This window comes from Augochlora pura, chromosome 11, assembly GCF_028453695.1.
Source record: "Augochlora pura isolate Apur16 chromosome 11, APUR_v2.2.1, whole genome shotgun sequence".
Taxonomy (NCBI): Eukaryota; Metazoa; Arthropoda; class Insecta; order Hymenoptera; family Halictidae; genus Augochlora; species Augochlora pura.
In genome coordinates this window covers 18,459,941-18,479,961 of record NC_135782.1, presented here as the reverse complement: position 1 = coordinate 18,479,961, position 20,021 = coordinate 18,459,941, and the positions used below count along the sequence as shown (strand labels likewise).

General features: G+C 37.4%; 3 protein-coding genes and 1 non-coding gene across 7 annotated transcripts; 1 reads left to right on the top strand and 3 right to left on the bottom strand.

Annotated features, from left to right (window-relative positions):
- Window positions 1-721: 721 nt before the first annotated feature.
- Window positions 722-11,329, top strand: LOC144476748 (glycogen debranching enzyme). Its single transcript, XM_078193938.1, has 26 exons — window positions 722-1,044; window positions 1,684-1,940; window positions 2,879-3,002; window positions 3,076-3,265; window positions 3,327-3,534; window positions 3,612-3,746; window positions 3,807-4,025; window positions 4,109-4,344; window positions 4,409-4,621; window positions 4,717-4,911; window positions 4,982-5,111; window positions 5,182-5,305; window positions 5,382-5,647; window positions 5,714-5,872; window positions 5,940-6,148; window positions 6,229-6,432; window positions 6,499-6,731; window positions 6,793-6,882; window positions 6,949-7,126; window positions 7,193-7,549; window positions 7,631-7,778; window positions 7,850-8,213; window positions 8,278-8,486; window positions 8,555-8,740; window positions 8,816-9,052; window positions 9,148-11,329. The coding sequence occupies exons 2-26, from the start codon at window positions 1,818-1,820 to the stop codon at window positions 9,211-9,213; spliced, it is 4,803 nt and encodes a 1,600-aa protein (XP_078050064.1). The 5' UTR covers window positions 722-1,044; window positions 1,684-1,817; the 3' UTR covers window positions 9,214-11,329.
- LOC144476749 (LMBR1 domain-containing protein 2 homolog) lies at window positions 10,234-15,681 on the bottom strand. 4 transcript variants are annotated; one of them, XR_013495077.1, is made up of 11 exons: window positions 15,508-15,681; window positions 15,092-15,423; window positions 14,804-15,014; window positions 14,559-14,735; window positions 14,298-14,475; window positions 14,049-14,230; window positions 13,634-13,873; window positions 13,358-13,559; window positions 13,161-13,289; window positions 12,608-12,914; window positions 10,234-10,675 (listed from the first exon to the last, which is right to left on the bottom strand). XR_013495077.1 is itself a non-coding variant. In XM_078193939.1 (10 exons), exons 1-10 carry the CDS (start codon window positions 15,679-15,681, stop codon window positions 12,670-12,672), a joined length of 2,070 nt encoding a protein of 689 aa, XP_078050065.1. In that variant the 3' UTR covers window positions 11,409-12,669. The 4 variants fall into 4 exon arrangements, 2 of the variants coding, with proteins under 2 accessions (XP_078050065.1, XP_078050066.1); XR_013495076.1 differs by lacking the exon at window positions 10,234-10,675 and adding an exon at window positions 11,409-11,716; XM_078193939.1 differs by lacking the exon at window positions 10,234-10,675 and having other exon boundaries at window positions 11,409-12,914.
- A 77-nt stretch (window positions 15,682-15,758) lies between these two features.
- Bbip1 (BBSome interacting protein 1) lies at window positions 15,759-16,443 on the bottom strand. The gene is made up of 2 exons (XM_078193942.1): window positions 16,304-16,443; window positions 15,759-16,002 (listed from the first exon to the last, which is right to left on the bottom strand). The coding sequence occupies exon 2, from the start codon at window positions 15,978-15,980 to the stop codon at window positions 15,759-15,761; it is 222 nt and encodes a 73-aa protein (XP_078050068.1). The 5' UTR covers window positions 15,981-16,002; window positions 16,304-16,443.
- Window positions 16,444-18,079: 1,636 nt separating this feature from the next.
- Trnan-guu (transfer RNA asparagine (anticodon GUU)) lies at window positions 18,080-18,153 on the bottom strand. The gene has a single exon. It is a non-coding gene; the product is annotated as a tRNA-Asn (tRNA).
- Window positions 18,154-20,021: the final 1,868 nt, after the last annotated feature.

The window sequence follows — 20,021 nt, the reverse complement described above, 5'->3', positions numbered from 1 at the left end:
ATATAGGATAAGTAACAAAATAAAATTTTACTTTATTTAATATTGAACTATCGTAGAACAGTTTTTACGTTTTTAATTGAAGGATCATAGATGACTATGCACGATTAATTATACAATTGTTGGCGTGAAATTGCAATCGTGTCTCGCAAAATTATAACCTAATTTAGTATGTAAACGTACAGGGCTTGAACAATAGTATTTCAATTTAAAATGTGTCAGTATCGCGTCATTGCTATTTCGTAATAAAAAGGAAACTATTTCATTTTTATTGACAATTTCCCAGATCTAAACGCGTAATTTATATTATTCCCTAATTGAAATGTTCTTTTCCCTAGATCCAGCTCATCGAACATTCAAAATTTGCTTTCATGAATTTATAACTCAAATCAAAGTGCTAAGTCATTGATCTCGAAAGCAAAAGCTTTGACGAAACAATTGCCAATGACTAACAATTATTATTTCTAATAAAGATCAATGATTCATATTTATAATATGACTGTGTGGATTCAAGTGTAATCGTTATTTTCGACGATTAATTCCATTTAATCGTAGATATATGTCAGCTGATCGGATTGTAGATTTCAATCGGTTAATGTCCAACATTGTGAGAAAATTACATAATTAAAGAAGCTAATTAATCAGAAATTATGAATAGAATATGTATTTCACATGAAAGATATATTTAAAAAACAGCCACGAAGTTGCCGTGGATGATCGCCCAATCAACAAGTCTGGTTTTATCATCAACTGCAACCTGTCGTCTGCTTTCGGCTGTTACCTTAACTCAAACCATGCTTCTATTTTCGTGACCTCCACAGTTTGTTGCGTCGAATTAGAGGTCAAATTCGACCGAAACGCGTTAGCCATTAAGTTTACTACGAAAATAATCTATTGTACAGTGAATCCTAATTAGACATTTATTTAGACACACGTACGCTCGTTAGAATATCAATTTCGCGGTCCGATGTTTACACTTTTCTCCTGTTCACTTGGAATAACAGTATAAAAGTATTTTTCGTATCGAAAAGTTAGCAGAGTGGTCAGGTATGAAAATAAAAGCGAACGAGATCGTTTTCAGGAGAAAATTGTAATATTTGTGTTTCCTAAGAAAGTCGTCGTAACTATTTTACATTGCATGGTTCAGTTACACGAGGGCAAAACATTAATTAGAATTTTCTTTGCATTTATTAACCCACTATACATATCATGTACTGTTACAGATCAATCCTGTATTCATATAATAATAATCATAATTCGAATCAAGCAGCCTCGACAGATAATTATTTTTGAAATTTTTACAATATTCTTTCGTACAAGCTGGACAACGTTAACTTCGTTTGTTTCTTTATGTTTACAAGATTGTACACCATTTATCGACCGTCCGATTCGAATCTTTATTTTAGAAACGCAAGCAACAATAAATTAATATTACTGTATTCCCGAATGTAATCAACATTGTGTACATTGTACATTGAAAGAACAAATAAAGCAGTTTTTTTCTAACATATTATCTTGTTTTAATAAAAACGATAGAGTAAATAATAATAACTAATGTTTTCGGATTACTTTTTTTATCGCTAATTTAAAAGGAATTAAAAACACTTTTTTTTCTTTTTTATTAAAAGCGATTAATGGCTTATCATTGATTCTATTTATATACATATATCTTTGCATTTGTTATAGGAAATGGCCTTTGCTTAAGTAACAAAAAAAAACAAACAACTGTGATAAGAGCTGTGATAATATACAATTAATTTAACGAATTCGTTTCGCTTAGTAACAAGTGATTTCAGCCGTATGATTACGTTATTTTGAGAATGGGTTCTGTGCTTGCAATAAGTAATTTCATTCGAAATGCATCAAGGGCACTAATCAGGAAGCTTAGGAGCATTCTTCGACGTCTTTACAGTTGTCACTACTTAAAATGTCTTTGCTATTATGTAAGTTTCAACAGATATATCAATAGATCCCCAATAACTCCCCTTACATCTGCATCATTTGTCATGACTGATAAGGGCTCATTATTCATTTAATTACCATTCGATAATGTATTGTCTTCATAAGACGCTGCCAAGGTAATCGTGGTGATTTGGTTGAAGAAGATCATGAACATTTGAAAGTGCACTTGTGTATGTACTGGCATGCGTGTATGTACATGTTATATATATTTAATATTAAAATTTTCATTCCAACAATATTGAAATAGAATTCTTTTTTGAATGTTGAGACTAATGCTGCAACAATGAGTAAATAATCACTATAACATGTCTGTTAAAATTAGTCACAATTAAATTAGATGCCAGACATAGAACTGTAGTAATAAACGTACAATTAATATCATACAGTGGGAAGTCTGCTTCTGTCTTTAATATTACAAAGAGGTAATCCAAGCATCTAGTTGAGAATAGCTCAAGGCTTTGTGCATGCTCGTGCAGCGGAACCTTGTAATGTAATATGCATCTTGTACGCTTGCTAACTGCATTGTGCTGCTAACTTATATTAAGGGACTTGTGGCCTAAGTATTTATCCATTTACCGCATCTCGCGTGTAAGTACTAATCTCTTGACAAGCAATTTGTCTTAAAGTTGTAATACGGATTTACGTGCTCGGTTTGAAATGTATTGTTAACTTTGAATCATTTTAGTACATTCAGTGTATTTGTTAAGATAAATTTTTCATATACTCTCTATTTAGTATTTATTGTCGTCAAAAGTCCTTTGTTGTGTTGTTAACAGGATTATTTAGTGTTGTAGTACGGTGTGTAGTACAAAAAATATGTTGTGAAAGTATAATACTATAAGTTTTTCTTATATACAATATATGGGATACGTATAGATATTAGAAGTTACAAAAAAAATACTACTAAATATTTTTGCAGGCATTGGCAGAGAATATGACAGAGCATATGTCATCATCTCAAAGTGTGGACTCTGAACAAATAAGAGTCTTGACTTTAAATAATGGGGAACATCTTGATGGTATATTGTACAGATTAAAGAAAGGTATGTCATTATAAAAATATTTACATATCGTTTTTGCACAAATTCTATTTAAGCTTGAAATGATGTCTTACAGGATGGAGAGTGGAATTTCGATTAGGCGCTTCCTTGCTTGGGAAAACACTTGATCTATTTATCAATTATCCTTTGAGCAGCACACAGTCATTTGAGAGACACACGTATTATCCATTAGAGTGGTCCAATGAAACAGCTAGCATATGTTTATCTTTGGCTGGTTCATTCCATTATTATCTTACAGATCCTAAGTAAGTATTATTTAACATGTAATTCGAGAGTTGACTATCTATAACACATTAAATGTTTCAGTTCTGAAGGCACAAAACCTATTGCTTCTGGATACTTATTAGTTGATCCAGATCTTAAAATTGGAGCATCTGGAGAAACTTTGCCATTAGATTGTATTCAGTGTCAAACTGTTTTGGCAAAGTGTTTAGGACCTTTCTCCACATGGGAAGACAAACTTCTAGTAGCACAAAATTCTGGGTACAATGTAGTTCATTTCACACCAATTCAGGTAATATTAATTTGCAAGAGTTTTATAGTGTCTATGCACATGCAGGGTAGTTACTAATACTGACTAATATTTTCTAGGAACTGGGATTCTCCAAATCATCTTATAGCCTCAGTGATCAATTGAAATTAAATCCATCATTTAACGATGAAGATAAACCGGCCACATTCGAGGATATTGAAGGACTGACGAATAAAATGCGTAACGAGTGGAATGTAAGCTATTTAATTTCCTGTAAACAGAACGATTTGTTTTCTAATGTTATCTAATTATAGATATTAAGTATATCTGATATTGTACTGAACCACACGGCCAATGAAAGTCCTTTCTTAATATCGCACCCGGAATGTACATACAATTGCGTGAACAGTCCTCATTTGCGTCCCGCATATATCTTGGATGCTGCACTGTTTGAATTAACAGTGCAAGTAGCTGCTGGAGAATGGGAGTTCAAGGGTATCCCCACGGTAGTCGAAACCGAAGAACATCTAAATGTAAATTGAAGAAATTACATTCGTATTCATTTGTAATAATAACAATTGTGCAATACGTATTAACTATTCTTTCATGATTTCAGTCGATTCGTCATGCGCTGCATACATATTTTCTACCGCTCGTAAAAATACAAGAATTATACATAGTAGACATTAACGAAACGATTGCCGAATTTTTGAACTTGGCACGAAATCAAATGCCTCAGGACATTGCTGAGCCAATATCGGAGGATATTAAAGTGATACAAGACCCAAAATTCCGTAGATTAAAGGCGACGATAAATATGCAGCTTGCATTGCAAAAATACAATATATATAGGTAAATTGTTTCGTAACGACGATACATTGTCTTTCTTTATCACTGTTTTATCATGTGATTACAGAGTGGATTGTTTCGACGAGGAGACTCGCCTGAAACGATGCGCCGAAGATTTGAGGAAAAAATTGCAGGAGCTTAACGACGTGATAATCAACGAGGTACAAAACCATTTGAATGCTGCGATTGAGAACACTGTTGCTGGTATCAGATACTTCAGAGTTCAACCCGACGGACCGAGGCTTAAAGAAATAAGCGAAAGGAACCCCTTTGTCCCTAGGTATTCTTCCTTTAAACATATTTGCTTACTTTCGGACTTTGCTCCATCTCCCTTATTTAAAATCGTAACGAATGATCTTTCTAATGACAATTCAGATACTTTACTGACTACGGAGCGCCTCAAACGTTAGCTGAAAGAGAAGCAACCATGTATTCTGACGCAGGATGTTATTTGATGGTTCACAATGGTTGGGTGATGAATGGCGATCCTTTGAAGAATTTTGCCGATCCCGATTCCAATGTTTATATAAGGAGAGAACTGATTGCTTGGGGGGACAGTGTAAAATTAAGGTAATAACGAACACATTCTCCGATTAAAGAGTTCCAAGGTCTCCGTTAAACGTTGATATACGTGCTTCAGGTATGGCGACAAACCAGAAGATAGTCCATTTTTGTGGCAACATATGACTGCTTATGTTGAACAGACAGCTAAGATATTCGATGGTATCCGTTTGGACAATTGTCATTCGACACCAATTCCGGTCGCAGAGGTACTTCGACAAATGAAATTAAAGTACACTAAGTTTATACTGGCCTCTAACGCATTCTCGAACGTTTCAGTATATGCTCGATGTTGCCCGGCGAGTGCGTCCAGATTTGTACGTCGTCGCAGAGTTATTTACAAATTCCGATCAGAAAGATAATATATTTGTGAATCGTCTTGGTATTACTTCTTTAATTCGTGGTACGGAACCATTCACTTTGCGCTTGCCTAACCAAGTCAGTATTGCTATTAAATGTTTGACTGATTGTTGAAACAGAGGCAATGTCCGCATGGGACAGCCACGAGGAAGGTCGATTAGTATACAGGTATGGAGGGGAACCAGTTGGGGCTTTTATGCAACCACGTAAAAGACCTCTAGTACCCAGCATAGCGCACGCACTTTTCTTGGATCTAACCCACGACAACCCTAATCCAGTGGAGAAGCGCAGCGTGTTTGATATGCTACCAAGTGCTGCGCTTGTGTCGATGGCAGCGTGCGGCAGTGGCAGCAATCGTGGATATGACGAGCTAGTTCCCCATCATGTAAACTCTTCTATATACACCTATTGCTATTTGAAATGATTTGTCGTAACAAAAGCATTCCCACAGATACACGTAGTGGACGAAACAAGACAATATGCTTCTTGGACAGACGATGAAGATTTGGTGGACGGCATCGGACTTGTTGGGTCAAAGTCTGGCATAATAGTAGGAAAGAAAGCATTGAATGAGCTACATTATACTCTTGGACAACAGAAGTTCTCTCAAGTATGTCAGTCTCCTACAGCACCGTGTATTGCTTTAATCATGAATGATCTAATCCTCGGAATTACAGGTTTTTGTTGACCAAATGGATACCGACGTAGTCGCTGTAACCAGACATTCTCCGACTAGTCACGACAGTGTGATTCTGGTCGCATTCACAGCATTCAAACACCCCGATCCCAACGCCAACGATCTGAGAAGGCATGTGAAACCGTTGCGTGTAGAAGGTGTGGTGGAAGAAATTATTTTAGAAGCGTCTCTATCTCATGCCGGAGTAAAGTAAGACACTTCGTACCTTTTTACTTATTATCCTCGTTAGCGTGCACCCCGAAACCTGATTGACATCGCGTTTACTTCAGGAACGGGACATCGCCTTTCCATTATCCAGAGAAATACACGCAAGACGAAACGTATATAAATGGTCTGTCCGAGTATGTTTTAAGTCTCAAAGAGCATATACAGATCTGCGATTCCGAGGTTCTGGAGAAAGTTGACTCCGGAGATCCTAAGATCACTCAGCTGAATTTTGTGAACTTCCAGCCAGGCTCTATCATTGCAATTCGGTAATACATCGACGTTCATTGTTCTATAATTTTATCGCCGATTTTACCACGAACGTTTCGTTTCAGCGTGTCGCTTCACGTCAACATAAAACCTGCCCTCGCGAAACTGCATAACACCATCTCCGTGATAACATCGTCGAAGAGCTCCGATTTACGCGTCATAGCTTCCCGTATGAATTTAGTGGATTTGAACAAGGCCTTGTACAGATGCGACCAGGAAGAACGTGATGAAACCTCAAACCGATTCGGAGTGTACGATATCCCTGGATACGGTCCTCTCGTCTACGCAGGATTGCAAGGTAAACTATTTTGCAAATAATTCCTCGATTACAATGACAAACACATTTTGTTCATTATCAGGTGTCATTTCTCTATTGGCGGATATTCGTCCAAACAACGATCTGGGCCATCCACTGTGCATTAACCTAAGACAGGGCAATTGGTTGATAGGTGGGTACAGTCTGCTACTATTAATTAAACCCAGAGTGTTATACTTAAACACATATAAACACACAGATTACACATGGCAACGTCTGAAGGAGGACGACGGAACCAGAGCTCTCGGTGAATGGTTGGAAGAAGCTGCCGAGCCGTTTAAATTGATACCTCGTTATTTAGTGCCCAGTTACTTTGATGTCATCGTAGTAAACGTTTACATGATCCTTCTCGAACAATCCTACAGCTTAATGTCAAGGTATCTATTTCGTTGTACACGTATTATATTTTATATTTATTATATAATTACTAATTATGTTACTAGCTTCGTGAAAGACGGCTCCACCTTTATCAAGATGCTCTCTTTAATTTCAATACAAATGGGAGGCGTAGTAAGATCTTCCCCGTTGCCGGATCTCTCGCCTAATTTAGACCCTCCTAAGCCGCCAATTAAACAATACAACGGCGAGAGCGAACAAATGTGCATGACACTGTCCGCTGGCCTGCCACACTTTACTACCGGCTACATGAGAAACTGGGGAAGAGATACCTTTATTGCTCTCCGAGGATTGCTCATACTGACAGGCAGACACGCCGAAGCGAGATTCATTATTCTTGGTTATGCAGAAACTCTACGACATGGTTTGATTCCTAATCTACTCGACAAAGGGAAGAACGCTAGGTGAAGAGCCATTACATTTCAAGCAGTAATAATTTCAAATACAAAACTGTTGGAATAACGGACTACTACTCTTCTTTCTAGATATAATTGTCGAGATTCTCTGTGGTGGTGGTTGTACACAATTCAATGTTACATACAAGAAGTGCCAAACGGTTTGAAAATCTTTACTGATAAAGTCTCCAGGCTGTTCCCGTCCGACGATTCGCCAGCACTGCCAGCAGGGGAAGTGGTACGTAAAGTGACTGTACTTTGAAAAAAATTGCTAGACAAACGATGGCTAATGTTGCTATGAATTTTCAGGACCAACAACTCCATGACGTTATCCAAGAGGCATTGCTGACCCACTTCCAAGGGCTATGCTTCAGGGAAAGAAACGCTGGACGACAGATCGACGAGCATATGACTGATCGTGGTTTCAATAATCAGATCGGGGTGCATCCGGAGACTGGGTTTGTATTCGGCGGTAATGATGCAAATTGTGGTACATGGATGGACAAAATGGGATCCTCCGAGAAGGCCGGAAACAAGGGGAAACCTGCGACACCGAGAGACGGCTCAGCCGTAGAAATAGTGGGGCTCAGTAAGAGCATTCTGAGCTTCCTGGCTGAACTGTACAAACAGAATCTGTTCCCGCATGGCAGCGTGCAAAGAAAGAACCGCGACGGTGAGACATTTTCCTCTCTTCATCTTTATCTTCTATTGTCTCTATTTTGATGTAATATTTTCAGGGTCTGTCGTAACGTGGAGTTACAAGCAATGGGCAGACAAGATTTCAATGAATTTCGAGAAAAACTTTTACGTGAACGAAATACAAATCGAGAACGAATTGCAAACAGAGCTGATCCATCGTCGTGGAATATATAAAGATAGCCACGGAGCAACTCAAGCATGGGCTGATTATCAGTTGCGACCTAATTTCCCAATTGCGATGGTGGTTGTAAGTATCGCAATCGCTTATCGCATTTATTGAAAAATGCAAAATTAAAACATGGTCGATTTGTAAAGGCGCCAGAATTGTTCAATCCGAAACATGCGTGGACCGCGCTGAAGAAGGCAGAAGAAATTTTGTTAGGACCGCTCGGAATGAAAACGCTGGACCCTGCCGATTGGGCGTACAATGGATATTACGACAACTCGAACGACAGTGGAGATACTAAATTAGCCCATGGTTGGAATTACCATCAAGGCCCTGTAAGTAGCGTTTCATACACTTCCATCCCGAAGTGTTTGAAAATAAAATTGATATTAACATATTGAATTCGACAGGAATGGGTTTGGCCTATGGGATATTTCCTTCGAGCACGATTGTACTTTGCACCGCTAGTCGGCGGAAAAGAAGAGTTACTTCGTACCATTGATTCAACGGAAGCGATTATTTCTCGTCATTATATAGAGGCTTCCACGAACCACTGGAGAGGTCTTCCTGAACTGACCAACAAGGATGGCGAATATTGCAAGGATAGCTGCAGGACCCAAGCTTGGAGCGCTTCTGCTATCCTAGAGGTTCGTATGACGGCAGAGAACGTTCTGCTTTTCTTAGAAAAAGCGGCCCTCGGTTCCACAATTGAAACTACAAATTCACGTAATTTCGATTTCAGGTTCTTTACGATTTAGATAAAATAAAACGGGAGTTACGCTCCGAGGAGATCGAACGAACGAACTGATACAATTTTGCGTGTGTTCACCACCGCCAGTTACACTTAGAACATTTACGATTAGAGGAAGAACGTAGGCATAGAGGTACAGAACACGACGACAAGTTGCACCACTCGGATACTGTCGCAGGAACACAACGCACGGAGACACACGCATACGGTATTTCGCACGTAGAGAAAACAAGCACGCTGCCGTGCAAACTTATTACCACCGACGTAATTTCTACAAATAACGGTTTATACTCAATCCAAGAGTCTGAGGAGACCAGAAGCGGGTCAGATGCCAGGCACGAGTACGTTTTCCCTGCTTTTTCCGGTAATTTAGAGGCAATAGAGACCGTGTCGAGCACCGCGGACATTTCGGTGCCGGGATGCGAGACGCACAAAACGGCACAAGTTACTTACGGAAACGAGCCATTGAAATACTCGAGCAAACCATCGACAAAGTTTCTAAACGAATTCACTGGTCAGAGCAACGTAATCGCGAACGAGAAGGCGGAGATTGAAACGGGCATAAAATATTCGGCAAACACGGATCACGTTTACGAAGAAGTGAACGCATACGAGTACGACATAATGGATTATTACGAGAAATACAGTCCAACGACCGCGAAAACCTTGATCAATACGCTCTTCCTTCCTCGGCAAAAGATTTGCAAACAGTGTGCCAGTTTAAAAAACAGCCCAGTATATTCCGACCGATTGGTATATGGGAAAAAACCGTTGAACGCAAGGGAGGTGAATTTGTTCCAGCTAAACGATATTGTATGCTTCAAGTATTGCCCAGAAGACGGTAAACGTAACGCTATAATGTTCTCGCAATACGATAATACTCAGCATCGCTTGTTAGTCTACACACATACGAAAACAAATGCATCCAGTATATTTTATTTTAACGGGTTCGCCAGAGATACGTTTGACTTACGGACCACGCTATTACCGAATATTCTTCTCATTGGCGGTCAAAAGAGGGGCGTAGTCGAGACGGATTTATATCATCGCTGTGCAAGCAATTTTTACAACAGAATATCCAACATTGGAGTCGCGGCCGCGTTTCGCATGGACCATAATAACGTTTTGAGTAGTATAAAGCACGTCGGCTATGACACAGACTTGCAGAATTGGATGAACTATCGGAACGACGTGTTCCGATCGCATGGTTTCAAACAAGACGATGTTGTCGAGCACAGGCCGAACCGATCCAGTTTATTGTTATTGGAACCGTTGCTGCTAATGCCGGAGTTCACCAGACCGAGGGATGGTCACAGAAAGAACCGGTACGCGCAATCGGAACACATGAAAATAGTGAAGATAGTTATTGCTTACACCCTATCATTCTTCATATTAGCGACGATTACGTTTTACATAGTTTATTTCACTTGAGAATTATTACACGTCTTATTATTTGAATTATAGTACGGAAATTTATTTAACGATATCGCAAGGAGTTTCTACTTCTTCGAAATCTGACCTGAAAATCAACAAATTTATCAGAGAATTAATTATTTAACGTAATACAACTTTTTAATAATTATAGAAATTTTTTTATGCATTTTTTTAAAAGAGGAAAGAAAAAACTGAAGTAGAAAGATCCTTTCATTGAAGAAAACGAATTTTTCTAATTTACCAGCATTTGTTTGCATAAAACGTTTATACGACAATTCACTGTTAACTATTCTGTTGCATGTCTAATTACTGTATTAATTATTATTATTTGTTAATGCTACTTGAAACTTAATCAATTGTTTTTGCTTGTGTATAACCATGTAGAATTCATTTATACACCTTGTTAGGGAACTGTATCCCAGTGATTTCATGGAGAAACAACAGTACAAAATTGTACAAAAATAAAAAGATTCTATTTATATAATACCGAAGCAGAAATTGGCTGTTAGAATGATAACTATTCTTTTATACAATTTGGAAACTTTATAAGAAACGATTTACCGGGACAATAAACGGGTTGTTGAGATTTCTAACTCTATTTTTTAATACATTAATCATATATTTATTAGCAGATGCCGTTAATATTGCAGGTATATTTCGGACACATTTTCTTAATCGCTTTCATATCTGTATGGAATATTTGCAATAAAATTAATATATGTAATGTTATTTTGCATAACGGTGGAATCATTATTGAACTATTATATTCCCCTCTTTAGCAATATCTTCTTCCTTTTTCCATATATGTATATTTCATGTGGTATAAAATAAATTAGTTTATTGAACAATGTGCACATATAGTTATTATAATGGTAAATAAAGTCTCGCTGTGTTATTAATAATATAATAAAAATATTTACCTATTATTTACAAAACATATTGCTGTTATCGAAGCAAATGAAACTCTACTTACACTTAGGATATACAGCATCGATTTCGTATAAATATTAAATTTCTCCATTTGTTGAAAACTTCAAAATAACAACCGAACGATCAACACGTTCGTAACACAGATAAACGTCCCTGTTTCCATTGTAATGATGCAAATTAGTTCGTTCCTCATGTACTATAAATACAATTAAGCAAATACTTTTTACTTCCAACTTTACGGTAAGAACTATAAGTACCCACTTATATATAATTATTGACTTATACAATTAACTACACTGTTGCGCAATGAAGCGATAAATTATTTCTAGATTTTGAAACGTAATCTATAATGTTGTTCGCGCACTATAAGTTTCGTATGCGAAAGCTGCGCGTTCAAGTTCTCAGGCATTCCGAACCAAAAATGAAATTGAAACCAGCAACACTAACGATTCTTGTCTCTACCTCGACTTTTCGTTTCTATTAATTTACTACGGTAATGAATATTTTACCTTTATTTATGTACCATACGTCTACGTATTCATTGTTAAAAATATATCAAATACTGTACGAAATTTAACGCTTTACGTCTGGATTGACAAACCTACTTCTATGATTTATTTATTTGGACAGTGATAATGTTCCAATGATGCGAATATACAAACATGAATAGAAATCAATGAATCTTTTGAAAGTTTTAATAAGAAAACCATGCACTCTACCTTTATTCGCTTAATAGTAATAATTAGATTGGATTTTTATACAATCACGATGATTATATGAAACGAAACGTATGTATCATAAAAATTAAATAAAAATTGTTCACCATAATATTTATAAAACTGCTAATGATAACGTGCATCGCATAAAAATTCACAATCTAGTTGTAATGAACATCGGGAACATGTGAATTGGAAATTCATTTAATCGCGCCTTTTAAAATTATAACCTCGTTTGATACTGTTTTTATGACGGCATAATTTGATACTATTTCTACCGTTCAAACACATAACGATGTTCACAACCTCTGTATTAAAAAGAAAAACTCTATGTACCAAGAGTAAATGGGTTAAATGTGAGTATTTATTACCTATAAGTGTGTTCGTTTAGTAATTCATTTACTGGGAGAATACTAAACTGTGTGGTTAATTTTTAAATGTCGTCGAACAATCCCCTCGGCGGGGGTCCTACACGGTTCGTATTCGTGGTAAATGCTCTTGCATTGTCTACACGCTCCTCGTAAAAATCGTCTACCTGATAGTCTCTATCGTAACTATTATTTGCACCGTAACCTTGCACGCCGGACGTCATGCCGATATAGTAATCGGCTGGATCGAAATCATGCAATAGTCCAGCCCTCGCAGACTCCACTGATTCGTCTCGTTTCAAGGGTCTCACTGCAACAAGCATCGAAATCAAATCTCCTGTTTCTTTCTCCGTATTGTGCCGACTCAAACTATAGAGTTAATCGCACAAGAGTAACATTACATAAAGCGAAACGAGGTTAAACATTTCATCTAAACATCTTGTGCAATTAACTGGCAATTTCTATTTATACATATATCTCTGTGAGTAAGTTCATATGTATTGCAACAGGGAAACTAATAATACAACTTGTTTTGGTTGCGTAGGATAACCCGTACATTGTATACCTGTGTCAGTGCTCTGACGCGACGCTCTGTAACGAGACGAGGTTGCAGAACCGCTGAATCTTTCTTGGAACTCGCGTCTTCTGCACATCGAGTCCTCGGCTCTTTGTCGTTTGCGTCTCTCTAAGAGCAAAGATAGATGAGAAAATAGTACGCGAATAAGAACGTACAGAAAATTAACGCAATTGTACCTCGTTTTATTAATTCTCGACCTTCCTCGACGAGATCCGTCGTGAACTCGTCGTCATCCAGAAACTGCTGGAAACCCAACATCGACAGTAATCTGCTTCCTACGCTAAAATACGTTGCTAAGCAAAATGCTAAAATCGCCATTGGAAAGTACACGTTAAAACCATCCGAGATAATGGAAATAACGTCCATGTGGCCCATCACCTGTGCAATTAAGTCGCATAGTTAAATCGCATTGATCGAAGGGGATTGGAGCTGGTAGTTGTTATCAAACTGACTTGCGTGTAATAAGTTTCCAATATATGGGTCTTAATAATGTGCGAATCCATGTGGATGAGACCCAAAAAATTCAAGCACATCGGCGGTGTCAATCGACACAACATCATGCCGCTGAATATTAAACTGTACTCGTTTGTTTGATGATGCGGCGCCAGATAGTACAAATTCAAGACACGAATTTTTAGAACCGTAGAATAAGCACAGTAACAGAGGTATGCGATTATGAGCGTAGACAATAACTGAAATGAAAGCATTGCAATTCTGTGAACAAGATCCTCGATCGTTGGTATCGATGGTACGTTAACTGTTCAAGGATTTATTCGAAGCAAAGGAATGCGGATCGCATGAAACTCTAAACCTGGATTGGTCCAAGCATTAAAAATATTATGTTAATGTTTGAGTGTTCGTTCTCACCTCGATCGTAAAATAATCGTAATTCTCCTTAGCTAATTTCACGAATTGAGCAAACAACGACAGCACTGGAGATTTGTTGAAAAATGTTACTTCTGACCATACAACAGCTGCCGAAAGGCAACCAGCAATAATAGCTGCAATTTTCTGGACGTAACTCTTTACGACACATTTCCAGTACCACTCTAAAAAATTTGAAGAAGTTGCAAACATTGAGTAGAAGATTGGAGCTCTGTGCACGCCTATACATACCAATAACGGGATTGTAAAAGACACGAAGCGGAAATGAACGATGCGCCGGGAAAGTCGGCTTGAATCTTTTGTCGTGGCTCTCTTGATTTTTTGCTATATCTTCTAAATCTATTATCTTATTGACCAAAATTCCCCATTGCGTTTCTATACGTTGCAAAGTTTGTAACGATTTTATAGTCTGAAGGAAGAATTTGAATACGTTAATATTTATTTACGTGTACACGCAAATGTTAAAATACGGCGTTTTTAACGTGAACGAACTTGTCTATGTAAACGAATCAAAGATTTCTCAGACGGCGTGTCCGTTGGTGTGTCATCAGGCAGTTGCCTCCTGTTCATTCTATCTTTTAATTCTGCAGGAATCTTTTGGAAGATCGTTTCCAAATTGCAATGAAACGGATGTCCTGGCCCAATAGATACCGTAGCAGCTTGCAGAGACTAAACGAGAACATAAATAATGCGTTGCACACAGAAATTTACCGCGAAGCATTGATTAGATGTATTACCTCTAGTATATCATCCACCGTTTCTTCTGCTTCACATTTGTCTAAACTTAGTTTAGCAACCTTAAAGTAGCTATAATTTAAAGTATAACCCGGTTTACTAGCGTTCCATAAACCGCGAGGAACTTCTACGAGCGCATATCCGAGAAGCAATACCAACAAAAATAAGCCCCATGTGTTAGATGCGGATGAAGCTATGGCCTTCAGCTTTTGCCTATAAAATATAGAAGTTGATGTATGCAATTGTATCATTACACACTGAATATTGGCGTATCGATGGTAATTATTTACCCATCAAGATCTAAACCAGGTTTCAATGCTATATATATTAGAAGAATGCCACATATGAACAAGTAGCTTCCATAATATATAGCATTATCTATCAAAGCAGACTTCAGTTTCCCTTGAACAGTGAAATCCCCTGCCTTTATGTATGATTGCATAAGTGGTAATATCAACCATGTTAAGCACTGCGACGTCCAATATACAATTCTCCATAAATTTGGAAATACATTTTTTGGAACAGTAGGCCAGGGTTCTCTGCAGGCATGAAATGGTAGTGATGTTATGCTATCACTAGTTGCTCTAGTCGTATTCTGTTCAATGCACTGTCTGTAAACAGTCTGTAAACATATACATTTAACATTAATTTCTGTTTAATGTACAGTTTGTATCATAGAATGTTTCTTTATAAAAGCTTGACTCACATATGAAACATCTACAGGCAATATGAATATTATCAGCAGGGAAAAGTACCATGCTACTAGCACAGAGATTGTAACAAAGATGTGATGTCGAAAAATATTTCCATATTTGTATAACAAAGTTGCAGCAAGGCAAAATGCTACCACAATTTCTATCAGGAATGCTCCGAGAATCATTTTGTGTTTCTCCTTTTAATTTTGCTTTATCACAAACTTCTCACATGTCCTGTCCTCAATTCTCAGACATATATCTCCTATTCATTGTTCTCTGCTCTGTTCTCTCCTTCTGTAGCCTCTCTGATCTTCAGCTCTGCATCTCTTTGCATGCTTTCTAGCTTTTCCAATGTGATCGATTTCAATGGCATCAACTTGGGCTTGCACAGTATGTAATCTAGATTTTCTTCTTGGAACAGTAAGCCTTGCCTCGGAAGGACAACATCAATTTTCTCTGCAGCAGTATCTACTGTTTCTGACATCTTCGCTGGAACTGCTGAAAGTCTGCAAAACGATCAAAGAAATTAGAGTTTACATTGCACTTGTTACAATTAAAACAGCGATAGTAAAGATCAACATTTCTTGAGTAGTGTACTGAAAGTTCGATAACAAATGATATCCAGGAATTCTAGTATCTCATCTCGTGAAGTATGGACAGGTAACAGATGCAAATAACAGTGCCAAGTAGAGGACAGCAGAAAACGATTCGCGACCGTATATCGTGAATGTATGCGCTACCGCCGCATTACGCTGCCACGGTCACAACTTAATATATACTTATAATCATTGAGAAATATATCTTTACCATTTTTTTACGCTCATAATTATCGAATGTACATTGCGCGATACTATAAAAAGTATCGACGTCACACGAACTCTGTCAAATTGTCATACGCGAACGGTTGATGCATCACGAAATATTATCGGATAGCACATGAAGCCATGAACTAAATATTTTCTATAGACGTATAGTACGATCGAATTTTTTGTCTACGCCGTTGACTATACAGTTCGCAAGATTTCTTATAAAAAATACATTATGTACAAGCATGAAATAGTTGGAAGAATAGATCCGAGTACGCCGTGAAGTTTGGTAACTCAACCCTATCGACATCCTAGACTGTAAATCATAGTCTATGACAGAACGATTCAACATTACCAGGAGTGACAAGGAAATGGTAAAAACAATCTTAGGAAATTTTTCACAGATCTCGAGGGTATTGTTGTATTTAATATTAATTCCTCCACTATCTTTTGGAGAAGTACTTCGACAGGATTACAGATACGTCAGCGAATTAGCATGCAGGGGCGGTTCTTCAGAAGATTAGCAGATTAAAAGATGTCTGATCAGAGAATGGTTTCTTCGCGTGCTACGGTAAATACTGAAATGTCCACAGAATTTATTTTAATTTTAATATATTATTTATTTAATTCATTAATGAACACCAATGACTAACAGAATTACTAAATGAAGGTTAATTACAAAATATAGATAGTCACGAAGCTATGATGAAAACTCTGAAAAATTTGAATAGATTCTATCTTGAAATTAATTAATTAATAACGTCGAAAGATTGATTTACTCAGATATCCGATCACAGCAGCGTTCACAATTTTCTTTGAATCAAAATAGGGTTTAAACATTTCCAAAAATGGTTTCTATTATCTCAGTATTTTTTTCAATCACTTACCGACTCGCTTTTACAATCACTTACCGATTCACTGTGCGGGAGTGCACTTACTTGCCGGCTCTCAGTGCGAGGGTGTAATTATTTACCGACCACTGTACGGGGGTGTAATTATTTACCGACTTACGGCGCGGGGGTGTACTTACTTACCGATTCACGGGGCGCGAGGTATCCTACATGCATTTCAAATATATTTAATCACTTAATATCTATATGGAATTAATATTTCTATACATCTATTGCATCTTTTATCGAGAATAAAAATAATTTAACTAAATGGCAAAATAACTATCGTCAATAAAGTAGGAAGTTTTATTATCGATGACTACATGGTTCCCTATTTTAACCATTCACGAATATTTAATTCTTCCTGGCCTCGCCAATAATTTAATTTAAACGATTAAAAATTAACGGAGTTTAAGAGCGCAGATTTTTATAATATAATCGATTAAGTTATTTTAATATTTATATACCCTGTAGGTGATATTATCCAGCCGACGACGTTTGTCTACAAGTTTCAGCGTTTCGCCGTTGCGAGAAGCGGCACTGTTCGATGATCTTCAGAAGCAAATGATTCTTGCCGTGATATCCAAGTTGCTTTTTGCTAGCAACTCGGCAAGAATCATTTGTTGTCACTCCTGCAATAAATATTAATAATTTAATATCAAATAAGTACGCGGCACTCGGCGATTATTAATAAAGAAAACATGGCAATGGAATTTATAAGAAGCGATCTGGATATCCAGTCGATATCTGAGAATATTAAAGAGAGATCGATGAAAATTGGGCAACGCTTCTGTCAACAAAACGCAGCTTGGACACCGTCCTTCGCTGATTGAAGAGAACGCTTTCCAATGCTCTTTGTATATTTCTTTCATACAGAAAAAAATAAACGCCCCCGGGTGGGCTCGAACCACCAACCTTTCGGTTAACAGCCGAACGCGCTAGCCGATTGCGCCACGGAGGCAGTTGAGTATTTATTCGCAATAAATTCGATGAGAAGAGTATCGAACAGCTTCTGCATTATTTCCGATAATTTTCTTATCGACTCTCGATATCGCGAGCCGGAATATTTCGTTTTAATTCGCACGTCTCATTTTTAATTTTATTCTTATTTTGCCGAGCAAGAAAATTATTATAAATAAAAATAGTGTAATAGAAATAGAGATACAAATTTTCTGCGGCAGTTGCAAGGGATGGGAATTATATTTTCTAATTGTTTTGGTACTCTTTCAATTCTTTTATGTTCTTTACTCTTACAATTTATATATTTTGTCTATGTTCAGTCTATTTGCTTTATTTATATATTATGCACAACTTATATCAACGAGGGAATAGCATTTATTTACCAGGTAGAATTAATATCTATAGGGGGCCAGAAAAATTCATTTCAGTTCTTTATTTATATATAGAAATTTTTAAATAAATTATTAGGGTCCAACAATATTTATATCTTGAATTATGAAAAAATCTTCGAGGTTGTATACGTGGTTCGCCCCCTGGCGTTACGGGGTGCGGATGATACTGTCCATCAAAGGGTTACAGTCCCAGTCGATCGATAGAGGACGCCTCGATTTTCGAGGATGAATAAGGACAAGAATTGAAAGCTACCTACCGGCTCGAGTGTCGGTCACGATCGAGTCAAATCCGCTGTGACGGAGAACCGACAATGCCCCGGGCAGAAATTCAGCATCGATCTCGGGTGAACACCTACCTTCTGGTACTGTTATGCCATAGAATCCCGACGCGGACGCTTAGGGGGTTCCCATCGTTTCGCCGACAATGTAATAATAGCGCGCCGATGGTGTCAGGGAACTGCTTGAACTTTCATCGAAATTATCCCCTAACCGCGTGTCGCGTGCGACTAAAATAAAAATAAAATAAAAACAAATAAAAAGAATATAAAAGTAAAATAAAAATTCGGATACGATTGTCTCTTGAATTATTCGAAATAATATTCTTCGTTTTACTAATAATATTGTTTGTATAGTTAAGTGGTCAGATAATGGAACAGTTGTTTGGTCAATTATATTAAATTAATTTTATTATGTTGTATAATTAATTCAGCAGCTATGCACTGTTTTAGATTGCAGTGTTCATCGTTCGAAAGAGATCGGAGTAATTAACAAGTCAAATATTGACAAATTAAGTTTCTATGGTGTTGCAATTAATTTTAAATTTAAAAACGACTGTAGAAGCAATAAATGAACTTTGAAATATTGAGCAACAAAGTATACATTGAGGCAACAATTCCTTTCGATTAAGTCTGAATATAAAAATACATAACCTATATCGGCAACGAATGAACTTAGTAAATTGAATGAGGAAGTGTGCATTAAGGCAGCGATTCTTTTTATTAAAAAATCGAAGAGAGAGAGAGAGAGAGAGATTCTTATATAATTAACTACGACCCGAACAGAGGAACAATGATACGGGTTTTTCGTTACGCTCGATCTCGCGCGGAGATTCATTATACACACAGAGAGAGAGAGAGAGAGAGAGAGAGAGAGAGAGAGGAGGGGAGAGAGAGTTCCAAAGTCGGAACAGATCGATTAACACGTCAATTTGCATTTAAGCGTAACTAACTTAATGCGGCCCCGTAGATGCATACACATGCAAAGCGAAGCCGCGGCTTACAAATGATGGCACCCCGACTGACGTCCATTTGTTATTCGTGTCCCGAACAAATTTCTACTTTGCATAATGGCGCTTAGACGATACTCGCGTCCACGGGGCGCGAAATTAAGTCATCAGCTTGTCACGTGACCGATACAAATTTTTTCCCTATTCGTATATTAATGCCAAGAGGTAATCTCAGACGTTCAATGCATTCCA

Coding starts and splice junctions, on each gene's coding strand:
- LOC144476749 (XM_078193939.1), bottom strand. CDS start 15,681: ATGATTCTCGGAGCATTCCTGATAGAAATTGTGGTAGCATTTTGCCTT. Junction 13,560..13,633: donor TGGAAACTTATTACACGCAA/GTCAGTTTGATA, acceptor TTAATTGCACAG/GTGATGGGCCACATGGACGT. Junction 12,915..13,160: donor CACTGACACAGGTATACAAT/GTACGGGTTATC, acceptor TGCTTGTTGCAG/TGAGACCCTTGAAACGAGAC.
- Bbip1 (XM_078193942.1), bottom strand. CDS start 15,980: ATGTCAGAAACAGTAGATACTGCTGCAGAGAAAATTGATGTTGTCCTT.
- LOC144476748 (XM_078193938.1), top strand. CDS start 1,818: ATGGGTTCTGTGCTTGCAATAAGTAATTTCATTCGAAATGCATCAAGG. Junction 6,732..6,792: donor CGTCTACGCAGGATTGCAAG/GTAAACTATTTT, acceptor GTTCATTATCAG/GTGTCATTTCTCTATTGGCG. Junction 8,487..8,554: donor TCCCAATTGCGATGGTGGTT/GTAAGTATCGCA, acceptor CGATTTGTAAAG/GCGCCAGAATTGTTCAATCC.